The sequence below is a fragment of the Dipodomys merriami genome, unplaced genomic scaffold (assembly GCF_024711535.1).
Source record: "Dipodomys merriami isolate MVZ:Mamm:240054 unplaced genomic scaffold, mDipMer1.0.p SCAF_6, whole genome shotgun sequence".
Lineage (NCBI taxonomy): Eukaryota > Metazoa > Chordata > Mammalia > Rodentia > Heteromyidae > Dipodomys > Dipodomys merriami.
Genome location: NW_027206179.1, coordinates 735,032 through 761,462, shown reverse-complemented (window position 1 = coordinate 761,462; position 26,431 = coordinate 735,032). Strand labels below are relative to the sequence as shown.

Sequence of the window (26,431 nt, the reverse complement as noted above, 5' to 3'; positions counted from 1 at the left end):
CGCTGTGGCTCTAGTGGTAGAGCCCTAGACTCGAGCTGAAGAGCTGAGGGACAGCACCCAGTTCCAGACTAGCCTGGCTACATAGTGAGTCTCCAGCCTAGATCTCGTTTCACAAACAAAATAAACAAACAAAAGAAAAACCCAAACAGCTTCTGGATTGAGAATGTTTGGTCCTGGTGAGCTGGGAGACCAGTTTGAGGATCAGTGTAAGTCAAATAAAAGTTGGCCTGAGGCTAGGGTAGCTACTCATGAAAAATGGACAGATTTTTTCAGATCTAAAATCTGAAGCTCAGGTGGTAATGCCTTGCAAGCCTAAAGAGGAGACAAACAGACACTGGTAACTTCTACAACATTTAAGATGAGCCAGGCACTGGTGGTCATGCCTTTAATCCTAGCTACTCAGGAAGCTGAGACCTGAAGATCACAGTTGGAAGCCACAGAAAAATCCAGGAGAATCTTATCTCTCAACCACCAAAAAGCTAGAACTAGAGCTGAGGTTCAAGTGGTAGAGCACCAGCCTTGAGTGAAAAAGCTAAGGGACAGCACCAGGCCCTGAGTTCAAGTCCCAATACTGGCACAAAAAAAGAAAAAGAACTTACAACGAGGTGAAAGAAAGAGGAAAATCCAGGATTGTTCCCATTTTCCAGAGCCCCTGAGTTTTGACTCATAGAGGAGGAAGACTGAAGGGAGATTATTTTTATTTTTATCAGTCATGGGGTTTGAACTCTGGGCCAGAGTGCTGTCCTTCAGCTTTTCAACTCAAGGCTAGCACTTTTACCACTTGAGCCACAGCACCACTTCTGGTCTTCTGTTTATGTGGTGCTGAGGAATCGAACCCAGGGTCTCATGCATGCAAGGCAAGCATTCTACCACTGAGCCACCTTCCCAGCCCTATTTTTATTTTTTGAAGGGATTTAAGAGGGAAGTTAAGGGTATGAGATTAAAGAAAAAGAACTCTGGAACTTCAGAGAAAAGAACTCCTGGATTTTATTTTCAAGTTGTGAGACTTGAACTCAGAGCCTGAGTGCTGTCCCTGAGTTCTTTTGCTCAAGGCGAGCGCTCTACCACTTGAGCCATAACTCCACTTCTGGATTTCTGATCGCTAATCGGAGATGAGTCTCCCAGACTTTTCTGCTTGGGCTGGCTTTGAACTGCTATCCTCAGATCTCAGCCTCTGAGTAGCTAGGAATAACGGTGTGAACCACCAGGGCCCCGCTGGAATTTGTTTTTCTTAGTAGTACTGGGGATTGAACTGAAGGCATCACCTGCTAAGCAGGTGCTATACTACTTGAACCATGCCCCCAGCCCTTTTTGCTTTAGTTATTTCTCACATAAATTCTCAATGTTGTCATTTTGGGTTTTTGCCCATGACCAGCCTAGGACCTTGATACTCTCTTGTTGTAAGGTAAATCATCCCAGAGGCCACATTTTAAAATATAAAATACTGGAGTTTTTATTATACAGTTAACAGGCCGCAGGCCGCCAGTTGTTACAAAGGCCTGCAGCACACAAATACACATAACCCAGCTAGGAAACATGCTAAAGAGGAAAGAAATAACAAGAATGATACCAACAAGGCAATTCAGCTCCAATGGAGAGCTGAATTGGGACACAATGATAACAGGAGACAAGATGCAGGACATGATCACAGAGACTCAGGAGGCATAGATTCCCCGCAGCTAGGCTGGTCCGGGCCTAAATAGGTCAGCACAGGGGGCAGATCCTCAGAAAATTCCCAGTTCCAGGCACTTGACTAACAGATTCAGTAATCTATCAGTCAAGTGCCTGCATCTTCCTGCGGGGGTCCAGGCATGCTCATTACCTGGGAGGCAGGTGATGGGGGGGAGGGGCTTCCCTTCCCCCAGCATAAAGACAAGATGTGGCCAATATGGTGCTGGCTAGACTTGACCTCCTTACTTCACCATGTGTGCTTCTCATTAGCTGGGATCAAAGGTGGGAACCACAATGCCTGTCCTATTCATTGAGATGGGTATTTCCTCAACTTTTTGCCTGGGCTGGTCTTGAACTGCTGTCTTTCTGATCTCTGCCTCTTAGATAACTGAATTAAAAGCATGAGAGCCACTTACCAGGCGTGGATAGAATCTTTTTTTTTTTTTTTTTACATATGAAATCATTTATTGCGTGGATAGAATCTTGAGTCACTAAGCCTGGCACTAGTGGCTCAGGCCTGTCATCCTAGCTACTCAGGAGGCTGCGATCTGAGGTTCAGAGCTAGCCTTGACAGGAAAGTTTGTGAAACACTTTTTTGTTTTGTCGGTGGTGGGGCCTGAACTCTGGGCCTGGGCACTGTCCTTCAGCTCTTCAGCTCAAGGCTAGCGCTCTACCACTTGAGCCACAGCGCCACTTCCAGCTTTTTCTGTGTATGTGGTGCTAAGGAATCAAACCCAGAGCCTCGTGCATGCAAGGCAAGCACTCTACCACTGAGCCACCTTCCCAGCCCTATAGAGATGATTTCAAGGACCGAAGACTTCAAGATTTGGGGTCAAGGAAGTTACTGGGTTGCTGGGGTGAGGATAAAAGCATAAAGAAAAAGGGCTTGGAAGGAAATCAGGGGTGTCCTTTTAAGAGTTTAGCCAGAGAAGTGCCCAGGAGAGTCTGGGCAGCCAGTGAAGCAAGAGGTGAAAGCTGTGTGTGTGTGTGTGTGTGTGTGTGTGTGTGTGTGTGTGTGTGTGTGTGTGTGTGTGTGTGTGTGTGTGTGTGTGTGTGTGTGTGTGTGTGTGTGTGTGTGTGTGTGCTTTCCTGGAAGCTTCTAGAAGAAAATTTTACCCGGTGCTGAGAGTCTAAGGGAGATGAAGAGAAATAGCTGTTGACTTTGGCAAGAGTTTGGTCACTGATGGATCTTGATAAGAACTATTTCACTTGGCGGGTAGAGGGAGAGGGTCGGCCATTTATGTTCCAATGGTGACTTTCCAGAAGGTCCACTAGGTGGCGGTGTGACCCTGGAATCAGCAACTTCTATGCACACAGAACAGAACCACACTGCTGTTCTTTTCCTTTGCAACTTGTGGCTTCTACTGAAGGGTGTGTACACACACACACACACACACAAACACACACACACACACACACAGCCCTTGGTTTTGTTCTCAATTAGTTACTTAGCCTCCAGCTAATTCTTCTTCTTTTCTTTTGCCAGTCCTGGGGCTTGCACTCTGGGCCTGGGCGCTGTCCCTAAGCCTCTTTGTGCTCAAGGCTAGAGTTCAACCACTTGAGCCACAGTGACACTTCTGGCCTTTTCTGAGTAGTTTATGAGAGATAAGAGTCTCACAGACTTTCCTGCCCAGGCTGGCTTCAAACTGTGATCCTCAGATCTCAGCTTCCTGAGTAGCTAGGATTACAGGTGTGAGCAGACAGAGACTTTTTCTTGGTGGTAGTTTTGGGGCTTGTACTCTGGGCCTGGGCACTGTCCCTCAGCTCTTCAGCTCAAGGCTAGCGCTCTACCACTTGAGCCACAGGACCACTTCCGGCTTTTTCTGCTTATGTGGTGCTGAGGAAATGAACCCAGGGCCTCATGCATGCGAGGCAAGCGCTCTACCACTGAGCTACCTTCCCAGCCTCCAGATACTCATCTCCAATTAACCAAGAAAATACTGGAAGTGGAGATTTACCTCAAGTGGTAGAGAAACAGCTATGCAAGCCTAGAGACAGCGAGAGATCCTTCACTCAAACTTCAGTACTAGAAAAAAAAATGTCCTTCTTAGCCCAGCTGGATCCCTCCCCCCAGGCTGGCCAATGTTCATTCATTCATTCTTTTTTTTTGTTTTTGTCCATCTTGGGGCTTGAACTCTGGGGCTGAGCCTTGTCCCTGAGTTCTTCAGCTCAAGGCGATCGCTCTACCACTTAAGCCATAGCACCACTTCTGGTTTTCTGGTGGTTTATTGGAGATAAGAGTCTCACGGACTTTCCTGCCTAGGCTGGCTTTGAACTGCGATCCTCAGATCTCAGCCTCCTGAGTAGCTAAGATTACAGGCATGAGCCCCAGTGCCTGGCCGGCCATTGTCCATTCTGCCTTGCTAACCTATTCTGTTTGCTTGCTGCTTTCTGGAGTTCAGGTGGAGGGGCTGAGCTGCAGTTCTCTTTGCTACTCATTCCCCGTGTGACATTGTGCTGTCACTTCTCCTTTCTGAGCTCTGGGCCGTGGGAATGGAGCCGGTGGACCGCTGTGACCTGTGATTCAGTTCCTTGCTAGCCAGGAGCAGCTGAGTCAGTGGGAAGAGGTCCGTAGTGAACTGCCTGGATTCCCCAAGTTAAGATTGAAGGTCTGAGCTGGGAATAGTGGCATAATCCTGTAGTCCCAGCTACTCAGGAGACTGAAGCAGGAGTATTTTTTTCGTTTTCTATTTTTTATTGTGCTCAAGAATTCAAGACCAGTTTAGGCAGCATAGTAAATCCTATTGAGGCTTGAACTCACAGCCTGGGTGCTGTCCCTTAGACTTTTCTTTTTGCTCAGGGCTGGCCCTCTACCACTTGAGCCACAGCTCCATTTCTGGCTTTTTTTTTTGGTCAGTGATGGGGCTTGAACTCTGGGCTTGGGCGTTGTCCCTCAGCTCTTCAGCTCAAGGCGAGCGCTCTACCACTTGAGCTACAGCGCCACTTCCGGTTTTCTGGTGGTTTATTGGAGATAGGAGTCTCATGGTCTTTCTTGCCCGGGCTGGCTTTGAACCACGATCCTCAGATCTCAGCCTCCTAAGTAGCTAGGATTACAGGCGTGAGCCACCAGCGCCCGGCTCTAGTGGTTTTTTGGAGATAAGAGTCTCACAGTCTTTACTGCCCAGGCTGGCTTTGAACCTCAATTCTCAGATTTCAGCCTCCAGCGTATCTGGGATGACTCCCAGGGCCACTGGTGTCGCCTGGCCCGCCCCAGCCACAGGGGGCTTGAAACACCTGCTGCACAGCAATGGTGTTCTTACAGCTCTGCCCCCAGCCGGTGCTAATGCCAGCTGGGCACAGGCTTCGAGAGGGCCGGCACTTTGGGAAGATGGCTTTGGTTCATCGTGAGAGTAGCAAATGGAAGGGGCGTGGTTAATACACTTGGGATGGTCTTTCTAGATTGATCTAAGCTAGGCTGGTGGCAGCTGGAGCCAAACAGTGGGGTCTCTGCCCAAGGGACAGCGTCTGAATCGCCGGGCGCTGGTGGTTCGGGCTTGTCAGCGGGTGGACATTATTACTCCGTGTTCCCAGAGAGGGAGCATGAGGAGGCGTGGTTAGGTGTTGGGGGCGTGGCTCAGAGGCAGGGGCGTGGCTTGAGCATGGGGCGTGACTCAGCTGCGGCGCTCCTGCTTTAGCTCCAGAGTACTGTGGCACCGCGCTAGGGGCGTGTCTCTGTTGTAGGGCGTGGTTAAGACGTAGGGGTGTGGCCACGATGTGACTGACTCCGCAGAGGGCTAGATGGTAGGGGGCGTGGCTCGATGGAAGGGGCGTGTCTCAGCTGTAGGGCTGTAGTGCAGCACGAGGGGGCGTGGCTCTGAGTTGACCTGCGGCTCTGCGGTGGGAGTGGCCGAGCAAGGGGGCGTGTCTTCACCGTGGGGCGTGTCTAGACGGTAGAAGGCGTGGCTTTTGCCCAGCTCGCCTTCTGAGGCCCAGGGCGCCAACCCAACCCAGCACGTGGGGCAGGGAGCAGGGAGAATCTCATCCTAAGGAGTTAGCCCGGCAATAATAGTTCTAGAAGTTTCCCTACATGCCTAGTTTCACAGACATACAAAGGTTTAGTTCAGGGCAAGCCATGGCAGGTCGATTACTATGAAGGGAAAGATTAGAAAAAAAACAAAAATCAACCTCACAAGTGAACCAGCCGGGAGCTAATGAGTGATTTGAGGTGCAGTCTCTGTGGCCATCAAATAAAGAGCTGGGGGGGGGTATGGCACAGGGGTAGAGCAATTACCCAGCATGCACAAGGCTCTTCTCTCAATTGCCAGCAGAGGGGGGGGCGTGTCTAAACAAATAGGACTGAGGCTAGGAGTCAATCCTGTTTATCCAGAAACATGTCTGCACACACATAGGAAACAATGTACCAGACGATTATTTCAGCGTTCTTTCACGCTGGAAGCCATCCAAGGGACCATCAGTTAACAGCTGCTTTGCGGTTTGAGGCCGGATCGGGGTGTCTGGTGGCCACAGAAAAGTCTCTCAACGGCTGACAGACAGTGCAGATCTTCAGGTAGGACGAGCAAAACCAAAGCAGGCACCAGCCATCCCAGCGACACGGGAGGCTGCACCCTGAAGGATCTAGGATCAAAGCTAGCCCTGCACAAAAGTCCAAGACACTCTCTTCATCTCCAGTGAAGGAGCAAAATGCAGGGTTGAAGCCGAGCACCGGTGGCTCACACCTGTCATCCTAGCTGCTCAGGAGGCTGAGATCTGAGGATCGAGGTTCAAAGCCAGCCCAGGCAGGAAATCCATGAGACTCTTACCTCCAATAAACCACTCAGAAAACTAGAAGTGGCGCTTTGGCTCAAGTGGTAGAGCACCAGCCTTGAGCTGAAGAGCTCAGGGACAGTGCTCAGGCCGAGTTCAAGCCCCACGACCAACAAAAACAAAACGAAACAAAAAAAGCAGGGTTGAAGACACACTTGTAATCTAACCGATCCGGAGAGGTTGTTGTTTGGGGTCAGCTTGGACAGGAAAGCTGTGACTCTTTAATCTCCCATGAACTAAAAGCTCCCAAGTGACGCTGTGGCTCAAGGGGTAGAGCACCAACCTTGAGCCAACAAAACAAAACAAAACAAAACAAAAATCCCAGGGACAGCACTCAGGCTCTGAATTTGAATCGAAGCTCCAGTGTAGACACACACAGACACACAGACACAGACACACACACACACACACATACACACATCATATCTCCATTTGATTCCAGCTCATTCTGGAAAGGGATGAGGTTGGGGGCAAGGGGAGGGGGGGCAGTAACCCAGGGTCCCCAGATTTTGTAGCCCTGGTTTCTGAACAAAATCCAGGCACAAGGGTAACCTTGACAACTATTTCTTTATTGAGTGGCAGCAAAAAATAATAATAATACTTGATTCAGAAAAAGCTCCTCACCTTTCCTATGTGAAGGTATCTGTGGCTTCCCTCAAGGGGGGGCAGGGTCCCCCACAATGCCCACCCTCCAGGCCCTGCATGGCTCCCAGTCTCAGGCCCCCAAGTGTTTGGAGGAGCGGGGCCGGGGTCGCCTGGGGAGGCTGGTCTTGAAGAGGGATTTTCCCGAAGCTTCGATGTAGGTGACGCTCATCTCCTTGGGGCTGATCTCCACGTAGGCAAAACCACCCAGAGAGTCCTCGGCCCCGTAGTGGAAGCGGAGGTAGCCATTGGGGACTTTACGCTGATGTCGTACTGAGGGATCCATGAAGTTTCCTGCCCCGCTCAGTACGTAACCCACACCGTTGTCATCCTGCAAATACTGAGAGACAGAGGGGGCGGGGGCAGCGGGGAGAGCACGCAGGGTTATGGAAGCTTCTAGACCCACCACGCCTGTCTCAGGTGCACCTGAGCAAGTGGTTCAGGATCCCTCAATTCCCCTCCTGCAGGTGTAGCAGCACACAGTGAGATCTGGCAAACCGTAGGTATTAGGCTTTGGGATGGAGGTCTGAGGCAAGGTAGTACTAGGATTTGAACTCAAGGCCTGGTGGTTTCTAGGTAAGTATTCTACTGTCTTGAGTCACATTGCAGGTCTTTGTATCTGTAGGTTTTTTTTTTTTTTTTTTTTTGCCAGTCTTGGGGGTTGAACTCAGGGCCTGGGTACTGTCCCTGATTTTTTGCTCAAGGCTGCTGGGATTCTACCATTTGAGCCACAGTGCCACTTCCAGCTTTTTCTGTGTGTGTATGATACTGAGGAATCGAACCCAGGACCTTATACATACTAGGCAAGCACTCTACCGCTAAGCCACCTTCCCAGCCCAGCTTTAGTATTGTTTCAAGTAGGATCTTGTGTTGATTCCCAAACTATCTCTGAACTCTGGGCCTGGGCGCTGTCCCTCAGCTCTTCAGCTCAAGGCTAGTGCTCTACCACTTGAGCCACAGCGCCACTTCTGGCTTTTTTTGCTTATGTGGTGCTGAAGAATCGAACCCAGGGCCTCATGCATGCGAGGCAAGCGCTCTACCACTGAGCCACCTTTCCAGCCCCAATCACGACACTCTTATTACACCTAACAAACTCACCTATTAATTGAGATGGGGGTCACATGTATCTTTTTTTTTTTCTACGCCAGTGCTGGGGCTTGAAGTCCAGGCCTCAGTGCTGTCTTTGAGCTTTTTCCACTCAAGACCAGCACTGTACCCCTGGAGCCACAGCCCCCAGCCCCACTTCTGGCTTTTTCAAGTAGTTTATTGGAGATAAGAGTCTCATGGAGTTTTCTGCCAGGGCTCACTTTGAACTGGGATCCTCAGATCTCAAGTCTCTTAAGTAGCTAATATTATAGGCGTGAGTCAAAGCACCTGGCTTTTTCAAAGATTGTGAGTTGATGCAAGCTGGCCTGGCACTTCTGCCGCTGGGATGACAGCTGTATCTCACCATGGTCAGTTATTTAGTTGACATGGGGTCTCACTGACTTTTTTGCCTTACTTAGCCTTGAACCTCAGTATTTCCTTTCCCCTCCTGTCATCTCTATCTTCTGAGTAGCTGGGGCTACAGAGGCACAAGCCACCCCCTCTGAGTTTATTAGGGCTTTTAAGGGACTCGCAAGCCCTCTACCCCTGAACTATCCCCATCCCCAAGAGCACAGAGTTTGAAAAGGCTGGGTACCAGTGCCTTAGCTCACACCTGTAGTCCCAGCCAATCAGGAAGCTGAGATTTGAGGATCTCAGTTCCAAGCCATGATCTCCACCCCGGTTCTCTGTCTTCCCCCTCCCCCCCCACAAGGCCCTTACCTGAAGATTGTGGTCGTGGCCACACAGGTAGGCAGTGACCCCGTGTGCGGCCAGCAGCGGCTGCAGACGCTTCACCAGGCAGTGGGTGGGGCCGTGCTCAGCGATGGACCAGACCGGGTAATGGCCGGCCACCAGCACGAAGTCTTCTTTGGCTGCTGCCAGCTGTTTCTTGAGCCAGGCCAGCTGGGTGCGGGCCAGGGCGAGGTCTTGGGGCATCTCCGGCTGCTGGCTGACAAAGTCGTCGGAGTTGCCACACAACATCACCGTGTCCAGCATGAAGATGGCCACAGACATATTGGTCCGTGGGATCTTGAAGCGCAGGCGGTAGTAAGGGCTGGGGAAATTCCTGGAAAGGGAACAGAAGTTGTGAGTGAATTTTCCTTTTTGTTTTTTAGTCAGTGGTGGGACTTGAACTCAGGGCCTGAGCGGTGTCCTTGAGATCTTTTAATTCAAGGCGAGAGCTCTACCACTTGAGCCACTTCTGGTTTCCTGGTGGTTCATGGGAGACAGAGTCTCATGGATTTTCCTGCCCGGGCTGGCTTTGAACCGAGATCCTCAGATCTCAGCCTCCTGAGTAGCTAGGTTGACAGGCATGAGCCACGGGTGTCCGGGGCAAGGATTCTCACCAGCGCTTCGAGATCTTCGAGTAGGCGATCTGTGCCGAGACGTTACCCAGGTGGTCGTGGTTTCCAGCCAGCACGTACCAGGGAACGTTGCGCAGGGCACGGTCGGAGAATACGTCCTCAAAGGTCTCCTAGGGTGGGAGAGACGGGGAGGGCACCCCTCCATGAGGGCCAACAGCTCCCCAGTGCTTCTGGCAAACAGGGGAGTCATTGCTCTAGGGAATTGCAGGTAGCAATTTATTTATCTATTTTTGTGCTGGTCCTGGGGCTTGAACTCTGGGCCTGGGCGCTGCCCCTCAGCTCAAGGCGAGCGCTCTACCACTTGAGCCACAGCCCCACTTCTGGTTTTCTGGTGGTTCATTGGAGATCAGAGTCTCACGGACTTTCCTGCCCTGGCTGGCTTTGAACTGCGATCCTCAGATCTCAGCCTCCTGAGTAGCTGGGATGACAGGTGTGAGCCACGGGTGCTCAGCTGAGGTGACTGGACTGGGGTACCCCCCCTTGCCCCACACCCCCCCCCCCAGACTACCTAGCACGTACCTGGAAGCGCTTGTCATTGGCCTCACGAACACCGGTGAAGTAGAAATTGTCCCCTAGGGACAGGATGAAATCAGCACCCAGAGTCTGCACGGTCCGGGCGATCTCCTTAGCATTGGCCATTTCCCGAGCAGTGTGGAAGGGGGCATTGGGGACCCCTCCCCAGTCCCCCACCGCCACAAACCGCAGGGCAGGGGCCGGGGCAAAGCAATCAGCCGAAGCCAGCAGGGGCAGCAGCAGCGCGGCCCACACGGCCATCTGTGAGGAGAAGAACACAGGATGTGGGGGCCTGGGCTGAGGTCTGGGGAGCGAGCTCCGGACACCCCCAACTTCTCCAGCTCTGCTCTGGTGTCAGTGGCCATTGTGGACCTTGCACTCAGGGCCTGGGCGCTCTTCAGCTCAAGGCGAGCGCTCTACCGCTTGAGCCACAGCGCCACTTCTGGTTTTCTGGTGGTTTATTGGAGATCAGAGTCTCAGGGACTCTCCAGCCCCGGCTGGCCTGGACTGTGATCCTCACATCTCAGCCTCCTGGGATTATGGGCATGAGCACTGGCGCTGAGCTTGGGGTGACAAATGAGTCCTGCCCGCGTTGACTCCATCCAGGGGGTCCGGGTAGGGTGTGACCTTGAAGCTGCGTCCCCCCTCCCTTGTGTCCCTCTGCTCCCCACACTCACCCTGGCGGCCGCCCTCCCAGGCCAGGCACCGGCGGGGCAGCTGGTCAGGAAGAGGTGGTGGGTTTCTGGGCTGGAGTCGGGGTGTCCAGGAGACTTTATTCCCTGCGATGGGAAGTGGGCAGGGAAAGATTGATGCGGTTTGCTCCCAGGGCTGCTCCCCAATTCTTCCTCCTCCTCGGGTCATGTGAGTCCGCACTTCCCCATGCCAGACGAGGGATTGGGGTGTGTGTCTGTGTGTGTGTCTGGATGTGTGTGTGTCTGCGTGTGTATCTGGGTGTGTGTCTGGATGTGTGTATGTTCTGTGTGTCTGGGTGTGTGTGTCTGGGTGTGTCTGGATGTGTGTGTGTCTGTGTGTGTATCTGGGTGTCTGGGTGTCTGTGTATGTGTCTGTGTGTCTGTGTGTGTATCTGGGTGTCTGTCTGTGTGTCTGGGTGTGACTGTTTCCGGGTGTGCAGCTGGGACTTTGCATAGATGACACATCCGTCCGCCCTTGGGGGGGCCTGTGTGCCCCGCAGGGGTTCGGGGTTCCGGGTGTCTGCGCTCCCTGTGCCCGGGATTCCCACACCCACGTTTTGGGGGTGGTCTGGGCGTGGTGGTCACACACTGACCCGAGGTGGGAGGGGGGCTTCCTGTGCCCCCCCCCGCCCAGGGCACCCCACCCCCCTCCGGGCAGCAGCCGGGGGCTCCTTTTCCAGGAAGTGGGGGGCCGCACTCTGCTCCCCGCACCCCCCACTCCAGCTGAGGAAACTCGGGCCAGACGCGCCACGTGACTGCGGCCTTCTGACCCCAGCAGCTGCCCGCGGGGGGGGGGGGAGGGGGAGGGAGGGAGGGGAGGGGAGGGAGGGGAGGGAGGCCTCGGCCGCTCCCCCCCCCCCCCCGCCTTGGACCCCCTGAGGTGCCCGCGGCCCCCCTTCTTTCAAGAGGCTCAGAGCCCCCCCACAGAGGCGGGGATCCCCCCATCCTCCACCCCTGGCCCCCCCCACCCCGGGCCCCCCCTCCCCGCGCCCCGGCCCCCCCCTCCCCGCGCCCCGCCCGCCGCTCACCTGCCGTCGGTGGGCGCCGCCGGCGAGACCCAGGCTCCGCGAGTTAGAGGCGGAGGCCGGGCCCGGCCTGAGCCGCGCCCAGCCCAGGTGAGCCGGCCTCCCTCCCTCCCTCCCCCCCCCCTCCCCCACCCTCCCCTCCCCGCCTCCTCCCCCCTCCCCCCTGGGGCCCCACCCCCTCCCCAGGGAGGGCGCCTGCTGCTGGGGGGGCGCCCTTCCCCCCTTCCTCTCCCTCCCCCCTTCTCCCCTCCTCCTCCTTCCCCCCCTCCTCAGGTTCCACCCCCCTTCCCCATTTTCACCTTCTCTGCCCCTCTCCCCCTCTTTCTTCCCTCCTCCTGCCCCTCCCTCCCCCCTCCCTGCCCAGGTCTTTAACTGGGGTGTCAGGGAAGCCCCAGGCGCCCAACAAAAAGGAGAGGCTGCTGAGATCTGAGTTCAAAGCCAGGCCCAGTGGGAAGCCCCCCCAGCCGCTCATCTCCAGTTCACCAGCAAAACCCCCAAGTGGAGCCGTGGCTCAAGCAGTAGAACCCCAGCCGCTGGGCGGGACACAGCTGCAGTTTGAACCCAGGGCCTGGTGCCCCCTGATTTCCCAGCTAGGCCCTGGCTCTCCGAGCCTGGCGCCTTTCCTGGAGTAGGCGTGGTGACCTGTGCACCGCGGGCCCAGCCCTCGGTGCAGACCGAGTCTCTCCAGCGTTGTTAGCCCCATCCTGACTTTCCACCTGGAATTTCCTTCCCTTCACCCCCAAAATAGGTCGGATTCCAGGCGGGAGCCAGGGAGCCTGGCTAAGAATACACTTCCAATAGCCCGGGAAGTGGGTCATCTCTAGGTGACATATAACCAAAAAGCACTATACCAAGGGAGAGGCTCTGGCCCGGTGGTTCTTTCTGCCCCTGCCATCATCCGGGCTCATGGGGTAAAAATGCAAAAGCAGGTGCTTGTGATTCAAAGCAGACGTGGGGTGAGGCTGCAGAAGGCAGGCGAGGTGCTTGCGGGTCCTGTGTGTGGCCCTGGGTTCGATCCCCATACCCCCCCTCCTCCCCCCACAGAAACAAATCCAAGACAGCAAGCCAGGTGAGTGAGCCAGCCCAGACTGTGGATGGGGTCCGGATCTGGCTCATTCCTCCTGTCTGCCCCCCTGCCTATTATGTTAGATAACAGCATCATGATCTCCAACCCGTGTTGTGAGGCACTTGCTGACCTCAGGACCTTTGCACTCACTGTTCTATTTGTTGGGGAAGGAGGGGGAGGGGTGATTTTCCTTCCCCAGATACAAACAGGCTCTTCTGCTTACTAGAGCCAGTTACTCTCACTGATAAATCTTATCTCTGTCTCTGTGTCTTTCTCAGTCTCCTTTGTTTTTCTGTTTTTGTTTTTGTTTTTTTTTTTGGGGGGGAGGGCGGTCTGGTGGTGGGGCCTGAACTCTGGGCCTGGGTGCTGTCCCTCAGCTATTCAGCTCAAGGCAAGTGCTCTACCACTAAGCCACCTTCCCAGCCCTGTTTTTTGCTTAACTTAGAGCAAACTTAACTTAGAGCCTGGGCTCCGTCCACAAGCTTCTTCTGCTCATAGATAGCATTCTGCCACTTTGAGCAATAGTACCATTTCTGGTTTTCTGTTGATTGATTGGAGATAAGAATTCACAGACTGGGGGCTGGGAAGGTGGCTCAGTGGTAGAGCACTTGCCTTGCATGCTTGAGGCTCTGGGTTTGATTCCTCAGAACCACATAAGAAAAAAAAAAGCCGGAAGTGGTGCTGTGGCTCAGGTGGTAGAGTGCTAGCCTTGAGCTGAAGAGCTGAGGGACAGCGCCCAGGCCCAGAGTTCAGGCCCCATGACCGGACCCAAAAAAAAAAAAAGAATTCACAGACTGGGGCTGGGAAGATGGCTCAGTGGTAGAGCGCTTGCCTTGCATGCCTGAGGCCCTGGGTTTGATTCCTCAGCACCACATAAGCAAAAATAAAAAAAAGCCGGAAGTGGTGCTGTGGCTCAAGTGGTAGAGCGCTAGCCTTGAGCTGAAGAGCTGAGGGACAGCGCCCAGGCCCAGAGTTCAGGCCCCACGACTGGACCCAAAAAAAAGAAAAAAAAAAAGAATTCACAGACTTTCCTCTGCCCGGGCTGGCTTTGAACCTTGATCCTCAGATCTCGACCTCCTGAGTAGCTAGGATTACAGGCGTGAGCCACAGGCGCCCAGCGTAGTTTTTATCGATCTTAATGTAAGTTGCAGACACCTGGGCCTTGCCTTCTTCATACTTCAGGGCTCACATATTAACTAGATCAGGTATTTATTTACAGTACAGTCTCTGTTCACACACAAGGCCAGGCAGAGGTCTTCAGAGCACGTGGGTTGAGTTCTGATCAACGCTAGGCACAGGCATGAACACTTACTCATCCCTCAGGAAGCAGAAGAGACTGGAAAATAATAGTTCTGCCTTCAACCCTTACAAATTGTGTGTGTGTGTGTATGTGTGTGTGTGTGTGTGTGTGTGTGTGTGTGTTTTCTGTGTTGGTCCTAAGGCTTGAACTCAGGGCCTGAGCACTGTCCCTAAGTCTCTTTTTGCTCAAGGCTAGCACTCTACTATTTGAGCTACAGTGCTACTTCTGGCTTTTTCTGTGTATGTGGTACTGAAGAATCGAACCCAGGACTTTTTTTGGGGGGGTCCAGTCGTGGGGCCTGAACACTGGGCCTGGATGCTGTCCCTCAGCTCCTCCACTCAAGGCTAGCGCTCTACCACTTGAGCCACAGCGCCACTTCCGGCTTTTTTCTTTTTGCTTATGTGGTGCTGGGGAATCGAACCCAGGGCCTCATGCATGCAAGGCAAGCGCTCTACCACTGAACCACCTTCCCAGCCCCTCAAACCCAGGACTTTATGCATGCAAGGCAAGCACTCTACCACTGAGCCACCTTGCCAGCCCCAGCACTCTTTTTAACTGGTTTTTCTTTTTGTCAGCATGGGGCTTGAACTCTGGGCCTGGGCGCTGTCCCTCAGCTCTTCAGCTCAAGGTGAGCGCTCTACCACTTGAGCCACAGCACCACTTCTGGTTTTCTGAGTGGTTTATTGGATATAAGAGTCTCATGGACTTTCCTGCCCCGGATGGCTTTGAATCGTGATCCTCAGCCTCCTGAGTAGCACGGATGACCAGAGGGAGCCACAGGTGCCCCACAGCATTTTTCTTTTTTAGAGCAAAGACAGCCCTGGAACAGCTAAGAACCAGCAGCCTGAGCCGATTGCAGGTGTTTTTAACCTAGCCGTTGCTGCCCCCACGTGGCCATCTCACAAACTGCACCAATATCGAAATTCTTTTTGTTGTTGCCAGTACTGAGCCTTGAACTCAGGGCTTGGCATCTTTTCCTCCTTCCTCCTTTACTCCTGCTTCATGTGTGATGGGAATCTGTCCTCATAACTCAAGGTTGCTCTCATGGCCCACTGACTCTGCCCCCCCAACCCTTCCTGAAAAATCTCCTCCCCAAAACGTTTTTTTTTTTGCTGGTCATGGGGCTTGAACTTAGGGCCTGGACGCTGTCCCTGAGCCACAGCACCACTTCTGGCTTTTTCTAGGTACTCTATTGGAGTAAAGAGTCATGGATTTTCCTGCCTGGGCTGGCTTTGAATCACGATCCTCAGAGCTCAGCCTCCTGAGTAGGTAGGATTACAGGCATGAGCCACCGGCGCCCGGTTCCAAGTTAAAATCTTAACTCTACCAAAACAAGTTGGGCTGAAGATGTATATGAGTGGTATAGTGCTTGCTTAGAATTCATGAGGGGCTAGATTCCATCATCCTAACACACACACACACACACACACACACACACACACACACACGCACACCCAACCTATCTAGATCATAGACACACACACACACACACACACACACACACATACCCAATCTATCTAGATCATAGATGGATATATCTATGTATAGATACATACACACAACAGCTGTTAAATATATATTAAAAGCTTAAGTCCTGGAGCTGGGAAGGTGGCTCAGTGGTTGAGTGCTTGTCTTGTATGCCTGAGGCTCTGGGTTTGATTCCTCAGCACCACATACACAGAAAAAGCCAGAAGTGGCGCTGTGGCTCAAGTGGTACAGCACTAGCCTTGAGCTGAAGAGCTGAGGAACAGCACCCAGGCCCAGAGTTCATGACCGGCAAAAAAGCCTTAAGTCCTGTAAATGACATTGTATCACATTTAAGTCCTGTAAATGACATTGTATCACATTTATTTCAAATTAAATCAAACTTTTAATGTAAAGTCATTAAAAACCTGCCTTGAATGGTTTTTGGGGAGACATAGTTTGCGCCCTCTGGTGGTGAGGAGTGCACTAACAGCCACACAGCATCTGGGTGTAGATTTCTGAGCTGAACCAAATCCTCTCATATTTAAAGTGATGATCAGTTTAGAATACTCAGCGTCTGCCCTCAGCGAGCAGGTGGTGTGGCAGGTTAGGAAGCAGATAAGAAAAGTTAGGCAGTCTTCACATAAGGTATCAATCAGCCTCTATTCTGGGAGACAGATTCAAATGACTAAAGAGGCAGATGTGGGTGAGCCTCAGATGGGTTCAATCTAGGGCCAGGTAGGCTGATTAAAAGTCAAATAGAGGCCAGGTGCCAGTGGCTCACACCTATCATCCTAGCTACTCAGGAGCCTGAGATCTGAGGGTCACAGTTCAAAGCCAGCCCGGGCAAGGACAGTCTGTGAGACTCTTATCTCCAATAAACCACCAGGAAACTGGAAGTGGTGCTGTGGCTAGAGTGGTAGAGCGCTCACCTTGAGCTGAACTGCTGAGGGACAGTGCCCGGGCCATAAGTTCAAGCCCTAGGACAAAAAAAAACTAAAAACAAAAACATAAAAACAACACCACCAAACTAGACACAGATGTCACTGTTACGAGTATAATCTCAGGTCACAATTCCACCAGTGGCCTGGAAATCTTAGGACAAGTCCTTGACCCTTGGAACAGGACTGACCCTCTTGTTCCTGTCTGGCCTAGCCTGTTTAATTTTAATTTTTATTTATTCATTTAATAATAATGATTTTATTATTTTGCCAGTCCTGGGGTCTGAACTCAGGGCCTAGGCACTGTCCCTGAGCTTCTTTTGCTCAAGGCTAGCGCTCTACCACCTGAGTCACAGCACCACTTCCAGCTTGTTCTGTGTATGTGGTGCTGAGGAATCGAACCCAGGGTTTTGTGCATGCGAGGCCAGCACTCTACCACTGAGCCACCTTCCCAGCCCGTGTAACTGTAACACTTTGTACATCACCTTTATAATAACAATTTTAAGAAACCTCAGTAGACTGTAGGTGGAAGATGAACTATGTAACTTGTGGGCAAAAAGAACTGCACTTATTACCTGACTTATGCAATGGTAACCCACCTTAATAATAACATAAACTGATATTAAAAAACAGCCCTGTGTACACCACCTTTGCACTAAAAATAGAAATTAAAAAAGGAAGAAAAGAAGAAAAGGGGGAAAAGAAAAAAACGGCCCGGCCTCTTCCCGCTTGCAAGTTCAAGAGGAAGCTGAGTGGGTTCCATTCGACGTCTGTCACTCTGGGTGACGAGGGGGCGGGGCCACTGGAACTGTCCAATCAGGCGCGCCGCCTGAGGGGCGTGGCGCGGTGACGCAGCCGCGCCGGGGCGGGCCGTCGCCCCCGGGGAGGTCGCTCAGTCGGCCGCCGCCGTCGCCCGGACCCGCGGTGGCTTCGGGGGCGACGCGGGGAGGACGCGGGGCCCGGGGAGACGGAGATGGTGAGTGCGGGCGTGGCGGGGGCCGGGCCGGGGCACCCCCGCGGGGTCCCGGCGGGCCCCGGGGTGCGGGGGGGCGCCGCGCCCTGGCCCTCCCGCCCCGGGCTGTGCGGGGCCGGAGGGTCCCGGGGCGGTGCGTCTCGTGCGGGGCTCACGCTGTGCGCCCCTGATCCCCCCCCCCGTGAGCCCCGAGGTGTCACGTTGCGTGAGCGGCGCGCGGCCCGCCCCGTGCGTGGGTCTCCGAGTTTCCGGGGTCCGCTCCGCACCGGGGCGCGCAGCCTCCCTCCGCGGGGCCGCGGCGCCAGGACGCCCCTCCGCGGAACATTTGATTGCAACAAAGAACGTGGTAATATTTCTATCACTTTTTTGGGGGGGCGGTCCTGGGATTTGAACTCAGGGCCGCTGGGGCCGTTGCTCCACTGCTTGAGCCGTGTTCTCCACCCCTGCTCACATCGTCATCCTCATCTTCATCAATGTGCCAGTCCTGCAGCTCGATCTCGGAGCCTGGACACTGACCCTGACCTTTGTTTATTTTATTTTTTGCTCAAGGCTGGTAGTCTTACCACCTGACCTACAGCTCCACTTCTGACTTTTTGCTGATTAATTGGAGATGAGGCTCGCTCCACTGCGTTCCTGCCCAGCATGGCTTTGAATCACTATCCTAAGGTCTTTTGCCTGCTGGGTAGCTAGGATTATATGTGTAAGCTACCAGCCCCTGGCTCTTATTTTTATTTTATTTTTTTTTCCATGCCTTGCACATGGTAGATAAATGATCTGTTGAACCACCGAGCTTTTACTTGCAAGGACTGCTTTTTTTTTCTTTTCTATTCTTTTTTTTTGTCCGTCGTGGGTCTTGAACTCTGGGCCTGGGCGCTGTCCCTCAGCTCTTCAGCTCAAGGCTAGCGCTCTATCGCTTGAGCTACAGCGCCACTTCTAGTTTTCTGGTGGTTTATTGGAGATAAGAGTTTCCCGGACTTTTCCTGCTCAGGCTGGCTTCAAACTGCAGTTCTCATATCTCAGCCTCCTGAGTAGCTAGGATTACAGGCGTGACTCACCAGCGCTCAGCTTTCCCTGAGCTTTTTGTGCTCAAGGCTAGTACTCTTATCAGCACTACTTCTGGTTTTTTGGTAGTTCATTGGCGCTATGAGTGTCACTGACTTTGTTGGCTTTGAACCATGATCCTCAGATCTCAGCCTCCGGAGTAGCTAGAATGACAGGAATTAGCTACCAGTGCCCGGCTAGACTGCATTTTAACGAAGATACTGCTTTGAAAAAGAAATCCAACTGGTGTTAGTGGCTCCCACCTGTCATCCTAGCTACTGAGGAGGCTGGGATCTGAGGATCACAATTAAAAGCCAGCCCTGTCAGGAAAGTTTGTGAGACTCTGATCTCCAATAAACCACCATAAAACCAGAAGTGGCGCTGTAGTCTAAGTGGTAGAGCACTTGCCTTGAGCTGAAGAGCTGAGGGACAGCGCCAGGCCCAGAGTTTAAGCCCCACAACTGACCAAAAAAAAAAAAAAAAATTACTCATGCATGTAATTTTTATCCATATTAGTATTGTTAGCTTTTAAATCCTTTATTTTGTGACCAGACACATTCAAGAGTCTGCTAAGAGTAGTAAGAAAGCAAGAATTTTAGTTTTTAATAAGAATGACCTGTTCTTTTTGTCCTTTCATTTACAATTCCCAAATGACATATGATGTTCAGTCTCTGAAATTTTGAGCCAGGGTCTTGCTCTATAGCTCAGGCTGCCCTCAAATTTCAAATAATGGGGGCTGGGAAGGTGGCTCAGTGGTAGAGCGCTTGCCTTGCATGCCTGAGGCTCAGGGTTTGATTCCTCAGCACCACATAAAGAAAAAAGCCGGAAGTGGCGCTGTGGCTCAAGTGGTAGAGTATTGGCCTTGAGCTGAAGAACTGAGGGACAGCGCCCAGGCCCAGAGTTCAGGCCCCATGACCAGACCCCCCCCCCAAAATTTTTTTTTTTCAAATAATGCTGCATTTGCCTCCCAAGTCTGGGTATTCCAGATAGGTGCTGCCACACAAGGGCTAGCTAATGATTTCTACACAGATTTTTTTTTTTTCGGTCAGTCATGGGCCTGAACTCTGGGCCTGGGCGCTGTCCCTCAGCTCTTCAGCTCAATGCGAGCGCTCTACCACTTGAGCCACAGCACCACTTCTGGCTTTTTCTGTTTATGTGGTGCTAAGCAATTGAAGAACCCAGGGCCTCATGCATGCAAGGCAAGCGCTCCACCGCTGAGCCACCTTCCCAGCCCCTGCTCCCCATTTTTGTTGCCTCTATTGCAGGGCACGTCAACATAGATAAATGTTCTTTTCCAAATTCTTCAAACTTTCATCATGGAATGTATTCACAAAGGCATGAATAAGATGCTTTGTGGTATCATTTAGTAATAACAATATAAACACCCTGGAGTCATCGGGCTTCATAAGTGAGAATTTTAGGGCTCGTGTTCCGTCCTCATTTCTCCAAGGTATATGGATTCTGTCAGTAAAGAGGAAAAGACTTGCTGGGGGGAGGCAGGCTCACGCCTGTGATCCTAGCTACTCAGGTCTCAGGTGGCTGAGATCCTGGTTTTTTTTTTTTTGGTCGGTCATGGGGCCTGAACTCTGGGCCTGGGCGCTGTCCCTCAACTCTTCAGCTCAAGGCTAGCGTAGCGCTCTACCACTTGAGCTACAGCGCCACTTCCGGTTTTCTGGTGGTTTATTGGAGATAGGAGTCTCACGGTCTCTCCTGCCCGGGCTGGCTTTAAACCTCGACCCTCAGATCTCAGCCTCCTGAGTAGTTAGGATTACAGGCGTGAGCTGCCGGCGCCCGGCAAGTATCCTGTTTTGAAGCCAGCCCAAGCAGGGAAGTCTTGGAGAGTCTTTGATGAAACAACAAAAAGCTAGAACTGGAGCTGTGGCTCAAGTGGTGGAACTGCTAGCCTTGAGCTCAGGGATGGCGCCAAGGCCCTGAGTTCAAGCCCCAAGACTGGCACAGAGAAAAACATAGCAAACAGCAACAATGAACAAAATTAACATTAAAGATTTGTGGTAAAGCCGGGCGCCGGCAGCTCACGCCTGTCATCCGAGCTACTCAGGAGGCTGAGATCTGAGGATCGAGGTTCAAAGCCAGCCCAGGCAGGAAAGACCTTGAGACTCCTATCTCCAATAAACCATTAGAAAACCGGAAGTGGCGCTGTAGCTCTAGTGGTAGAGTGCTGGCCTTGAGCTGAAGAGCTGAGGGACAGCGCCCAGGCCCAGAGTTCAAGCCCCATGACTGACAGAAAAAAAAAAAAAAAAAGATTTGTGGTAAATACAGTAGCAACAAAAGCATATAGATCAAGCTGGGCATAGTGACTCACATCTGTAATCTCAAGAGGATCAAGAGTGAGCGGCCAGCCTATGCTACAAGCCAGGCCCTGTCTTAATCCATCAAGCCAAAATGTCATTGGTTGCATGTGTCCTTGGTACTGTTGCTCTAGGAGGAAGTAAATGCGGCTGGAGGTGAGAATCCTCACCAGCGGATTCTTTCCTCCTCGTCTGTGTACAGTGGGCGCAGCGCAGTATGTGAACTCAGTGTGAATAGAATTGTGAATCTTCTGTGTTCCATGGAAATCACTTTCCTGGAACCTGTCTGCCATGTTTCAGGATTTGGTGCTCTTTGAAGATGTGGTGGTGAACTTCACACTGGAGGAATGGGCTTTGCTTGATTCTGCCCAGAAAAATCTCTATGGAGAGGTCGTGGGTGAAATTTTTATGAACCTAGCCTCTATAGGTAAGGATGACAAACTCTGTGTGTGTGTGTGTGTGTGTGTGTGTGTGTGTGTGTGTATGTGTGTGTATGTGTGTGTGAGTGAGAGAGTGAGAGTGAGAGTGAGTTGTGGGGCTTGAATGCTGGGCTTAATCAGAAGACGTGGTCGTTTTTGCCTGTTAATGCTGTGCCATGATTTGAAATGGGGAGAGGAAATCTGTGTGTGTGTGTGGGGGGGGGGGGTCTGGGGCTTGAACTCAGGACTGGAGCTGTCCCTGACCTTTTCACTCAAGGCTAGCACTCTACCACTTTGAGCCCCAGGGCTACTTCCTGTTCTGCCTTGGCTAGCTTTGAACTGAGATCCTCAGATCTCAGTCTCCTGCAGGGCTAGGATTACAGATGAGGGCCACTAGTGCCTGGCTGGAATCCTTTCATAAACAAAGTAAGCATAGTTGTCACCCAACATGAACTTGGATCCTACTATGTTTTAAGTGCTAACTACTTGTTGTGATTTTTTTTTTTTAATTGTAGGGGAAAATTGGGACCAGAAGATTGAAGATTGGTACAGAAATCAGGGGAGAAATTTAAGGTAATACATAGTAAAAAGAGAAAGGAATGACCAACCAAAAAAATGTGTCATGCTTTTTTTTTTTCTGTTTTAAAGTTGGCCCTGACTTACACAATAAGGCCAAGTTTGCCTTGAGCAATTGGTAGGGCAGGCAGACCTCAAATTCACAGACCTCGTTCCTCAGCTTTCCAAGTGCTGGAATTACAGGTGTGAACTACTAAGCCCAGCTTGTCATGGAATTTTTTTTTTCTCTCTCTTTTGTGCTGGTCCTGGGGCATGAATTCAGGGCACTGTCTCCAGTTTCTGTGTTCAAGGCTAGCACTCTACCAGTTTGAGGCACAGCACCACTTCTGTTTTTTGGTGGTTAATTAGAGATAAGGGTCTCAGGACTTTCCTGCTCAGGCTGGCTTTGAGTTGAGATCCTCAGATTTCAACCTCCTAAATCACTGAGTACCTGGGATTACAGGCCTGGCTTGTTTTTCTGTTAATCAGATTTGTTCTTTCACTGTTTACATTTTGACCTCTTTGTATATTCTTGATATTAATCCTTTAGCTTTTGAATAGCTGGTAAAGATTTTCTCATTCTACGGATTGCCTATAGATTTCAAAATTATTTCTTTTGTTGTGAAGAAATTTTTTTTAATTTATTGCAGTCCCATTAGTCAGGTCCTTTTATCTGGCAATTGGAGTCCTGTTTAGGAAGTAATTGTCGGGCTGGGAAGGTGGCTCAGTGGTAGAGCGCTTGCTTTGTTTGCAGGAGGCCCTGGGTTCGATTCCTCAGCACCACTTAAGCAGAAAAAGCTGGAAGTGGCGCTGTATCTCAAGCGGTAGAGCGCTAGCCTTGAGCTAAAGAGCTGAGGCACAGCGCCCAGGCCCAGAGTTCAGGTCCCATGACCGACAAAAAAAAAAAAAAGTAATTGTTGCCAGGCACCAGGAGCTCATGCCTGTAAGCCTAGCTACTCAGGAAGTTGAGATATACAGATCAGGATTCCACGCCAGCCTGGGCAGGAAAATCTATGACACGCTGATCACCAATTAACCACCAAAATGTAGAAGTGTTGCTACAGTGGTAGAATGCCAACCTGCAGTGCAAAAGTTAAGAGCATGAGGCTCTCAGTTCAAATTCTAGTACACACACACACACACACACACACACACACACACACACACACGATTAAACAAAGTAATTGCCTATTATCTATGACTTCTAGAGCAGTCTCTGTATTTTTCCAATGTCCCATTTAGTTCTGTGACCCATTAGGAGATGACTTTTTGTCTCCAGGGTGGATGATGGGGTCTCTTTGTCTCTTCCAAATGGATATCTGATTTCCTAGCACCATTTGTTGAAGAAGCCATCTTTTCTCCAGTTTGTGGTTTTGACTCCTCTTTGTCAAGTTTGTTGACTGTAGGTGTGTGGTTCTCTTCCTGGATCTTCTAATCTGTTCCATTGGTTTTTGGTGCCACAGTCATGATGTTTTTATTACGTGGCTCTGTAGTATAATGTGAAATTTGGTTTTATGATATTTCCAGTATTTTTTGTTTTTGGTGTATTTGGGTTTGAACTCAGGGCCTGGGTGCTGTCCCTTAGCTTTTTTACTCAAGTCTGGCATTCTACCATGTGGGCCACAACTTTACTGATTGTGTTTGAACTGTGATCCCTCAGATCTCAGTCTCCTGAGTAGCTAGGCTTACAGGTGTGAGCTACTGACCCTTGATTTTTTTATTTTTTATTTTTTGAGTCCAGTCATGGGGCCTGAACTCTGGGTCTGGGCACTTTCCCTCAGCTCTTCAGCCCAAGGCTAGTGCTCTACCACTTGAGCTACAGCGCCACTTCCGGCTTTTTTCTTTTTGCTTATGTGGTGCTGAGGAATTGAACCCAGGGCCTCATGCATGCAAGGCAAGCGCTCTACCACTAAGCCACCTTCCCAGCCCTTTGTGTGTGTGTGTGTGTGTGTGTGTGTGTGTGTGTGTGTATGTGCATGTATGCATGTATGACAGTCCTGGGGCTTGAACCCAGGGATTGGGCACTGTTCCTGAGGGTTTTTTTGCTTAAGGCTAGCACTCTACCACTTGAACTACAACTATTTTTGGGTATTTTTGGTGGTTGAGATAAAGTCTCAAACTACGATCCTCAGATCTCAGCCTCCTGAGGAGCTAGAATTACAGGCATGAGCCACCAGAGCCCAGTAACAAGCCATTCTTGTTATAGTTGTTCATGGGGCTTGAACCTGGGGCCTAGGTGCTGTTGCTGAGCTCTTTTGCTCAAGGTTAGCACTCTTTGACTTTGAGTCACAGGGCTCCTTCTGGTTTTCTAGTGGTTAATTGCAGAGTCTGACTTTCCTGCCCAGGCTAGTTTGAACCATGATCCTTGGATCTCAGCCTCCTGAGCAGCTAGGGTGACAGGCGGGAGCCACCAGTGCCCAGCAACAAGCCATTCTCCACACATTCTGATTCGATTTTCTTTTTTTCCACAGCATTCATATTGCCGAGACACTCTGCGAAAGTGAAGAAGGTGCTGAGTGTACCGAGCGCGCCAGCCGGATCGCAGATGATTTGAAGAAGAGCAGCCTTCCGGGGGCAGCAGCCCGTGCATGCAGCATGTGTGGAACCGTCTTCAAGCCTCCATCAGCCCTGAGAGGTCCTGTGAGCTCTCCCCCGCGGCAGGAATCCCAGGAAGACCAGGAATATACAGAAGAGCCCAATCGATGCGCACAGTGTGAGAACACCTTCAATTATTACTACCCTTTCCGGCTCGATGACAGGAGTCCCATTGGAGACAAGGCCTATGAACGCGCCAAGCGCGAAGAAGCCTTCCTCTCCCTCGCTAGCCTTGAAGAATACGTGATCACGCATGCTGGCAGCGGGCCGCATAAGTGTAACGTGTGCGGCAAGGGCTTGCAGTATCCCAGCTCCCTTAGAATCCACGAGAGGATTCACACGGGCGAGAAGCCGTACCAGTGTGAGCAGTGTGGGAAAGCCTTCAATTGCTTAGGCTCGGTTCGAAGACATCAGAGGACCCACACCGGGGAGAAGCCGTATGATTGCAAGGAGTGCGGGAAGGCCTTCCGATCGCTCTCGGGCCTGCGGGGTCACATGATCAAGCACACTGGAGGCGGGCCTTATAAATGTAAGGAGTGTGGGAAAGTCTTCAACTCGCCCAGCGCCCTTACGAAACACGAAAGAACGCACACTGGAGAGAAGCCTTTCTCCTGTACGTACTGTGGCAAAGCCTTCATCTGCTCCACTGCCGTTCGGAAACACGAAAGGACTCACACAGGAGAGAAGCCCTATGAATGTAAGGAATGTGGGAAAGCCTTCATTTCTCACTCAGGCCTTCAAGGACACATGATACGGCACACGGGCGAGGGGCCTTATAAATGTAAGTTTTGTGGGAAGGCCTTTGGCTCTCCCAGCGCAGTTCTAAGGCACGAAAGCGCTCACGTTGTATAGAAGGCCTGTGCTTCAAGATCAGGAAAGCCTTCATTGCTCTTCTAGCAACACAGTCGCGGCCTACACACTGGAGATGGATTTGTTAAAATGTAAGGCATCTGAAGAAAAATCTCTGTACCAAGTTCACTTCAAAAACAGAATTGGCACTGGAAAGAAATTGTGCGAATGTAAGGAATGTAGGCAATACTGAATAAAAAGTGAAGCTTGAAGTTTTCCTAGTCCCTTTTTCTTTTTCTTTCTTTTTTTTGGTGACAGTCCCTGGGCACTTCTCTTGAGCCTCTGTTGAAGCTCAAAGCTAAGTGCTTTGCCACGTAAGCCACAGCTCCATTTCCAGGTAATTGGTGGTTTATTGGAGATAAGAGTTTTATAGACTTTCCTGCTTGGGCTGACTTTGAACCATGATCCTTAGATCTCAGCTTCCTGAGTAGCTAGGATTACAGGCATGAGCCACAGGTGCCTTTGTGTGTGTGTGTGTGTGTGTGTGTGCGTGTGTGTGTGTGCGCGCGTGCGTGCACTTGAACTCAGAGCCTGAGCACTGTCCTTGATCTTTTGCTCAAAGCTAGGGTACTTCCACTTGAGCCATAGCTCTACTTATGGCTTTTTTGGGGTAGCTTATTGGAGATAAGAGTATCATGGGGCTGTAATCCTAGCTACTCAGGAGGCTGAGATCTGAGGATCGTGGTTCAAAGCCAGCCTGGGCAGGAGAGACCGTGAGACTCCTATCTCAAATAAACCACCAGAAAACCGGAAGTGGCGCTGTAGCTCAAGTGGTAGAGCGCTCACCTTGAGCTGAAGAGGTGAAGGACAGCGCCCAGGCCCAGAGTTCAAGCCCCAAGACCGACAAAAAAAAAAAAAAGAGTATCATGGGGGCTGGGAAGGTGGCTCAGTGGTAGAGCACTTGCCTTGCATGCATGAGGTCCTGGGTTTGATTCCTCAACACCACATAAACAGAAAAAGCCAGAAGTGGCGCTGTGGTTTAAGTGGTAGAGCACTAACTTTGAGCTGAAGAGCTGAGGGACAGCACCCAGGGTCCACGACCGACAAAAAAAAAAAAAAAAAAAAAAAAAAATCACGGACTTTCCTCTAAGGGCTGGCTTTGAACTGCCGTCTTTCCATGTCAGCCTCCTGAGAAGGTCGGATTACAGGCGTGAGCCACTGG

The 26,431-nt window shown here is 51.4% G+C and overlaps 2 protein-coding genes across 2 annotated transcripts in view; one reads left to right on the top strand and one right to left on the bottom strand.

Moving 5' to 3' along the window:
* Positions 1-6,983: 6,983 nt before the first annotated feature.
* Positions 6,984-11,156, bottom strand: Acp5 (acid phosphatase 5, tartrate resistant). Its single transcript, XM_070002191.1, has 5 exons — positions 10,718-11,156; positions 10,047-10,301; positions 9,510-9,637; positions 8,884-9,229; positions 6,984-7,417 (listed from the first exon to the last, which is right to left on the bottom strand). The coding sequence occupies exons 2-5, from the start codon at positions 10,299-10,301 to the stop codon at positions 7,151-7,153; spliced, it is 996 nt and encodes a 331-aa protein (XP_069858292.1). The 5' UTR covers positions 10,718-11,156; the 3' UTR covers positions 6,984-7,150.
* Positions 11,157-17,407: 6,251 nt separating this feature from the next.
* Positions 17,408-26,431, top strand: part of LOC138813775 (zinc finger protein 564-like) — a 31,809-nt gene continuing 22,785 nt past the window's right edge. The window contains exons 1-4 of the mRNA XM_070002190.1: positions 17,408-17,504; positions 21,152-21,278; positions 21,786-21,843; positions 24,297-25,218. Coding sequence (XP_069858291.1) covers positions 17,502-17,504; positions 21,152-21,278; positions 21,786-21,843; positions 24,297-25,218 — 1,110 coding nt within the window. The 5' untranslated portion in view covers positions 17,408-17,501. The remainder of the gene's footprint in view (positions 17,505-21,151; positions 21,279-21,785; positions 21,844-24,296; positions 25,219-26,431) is intronic.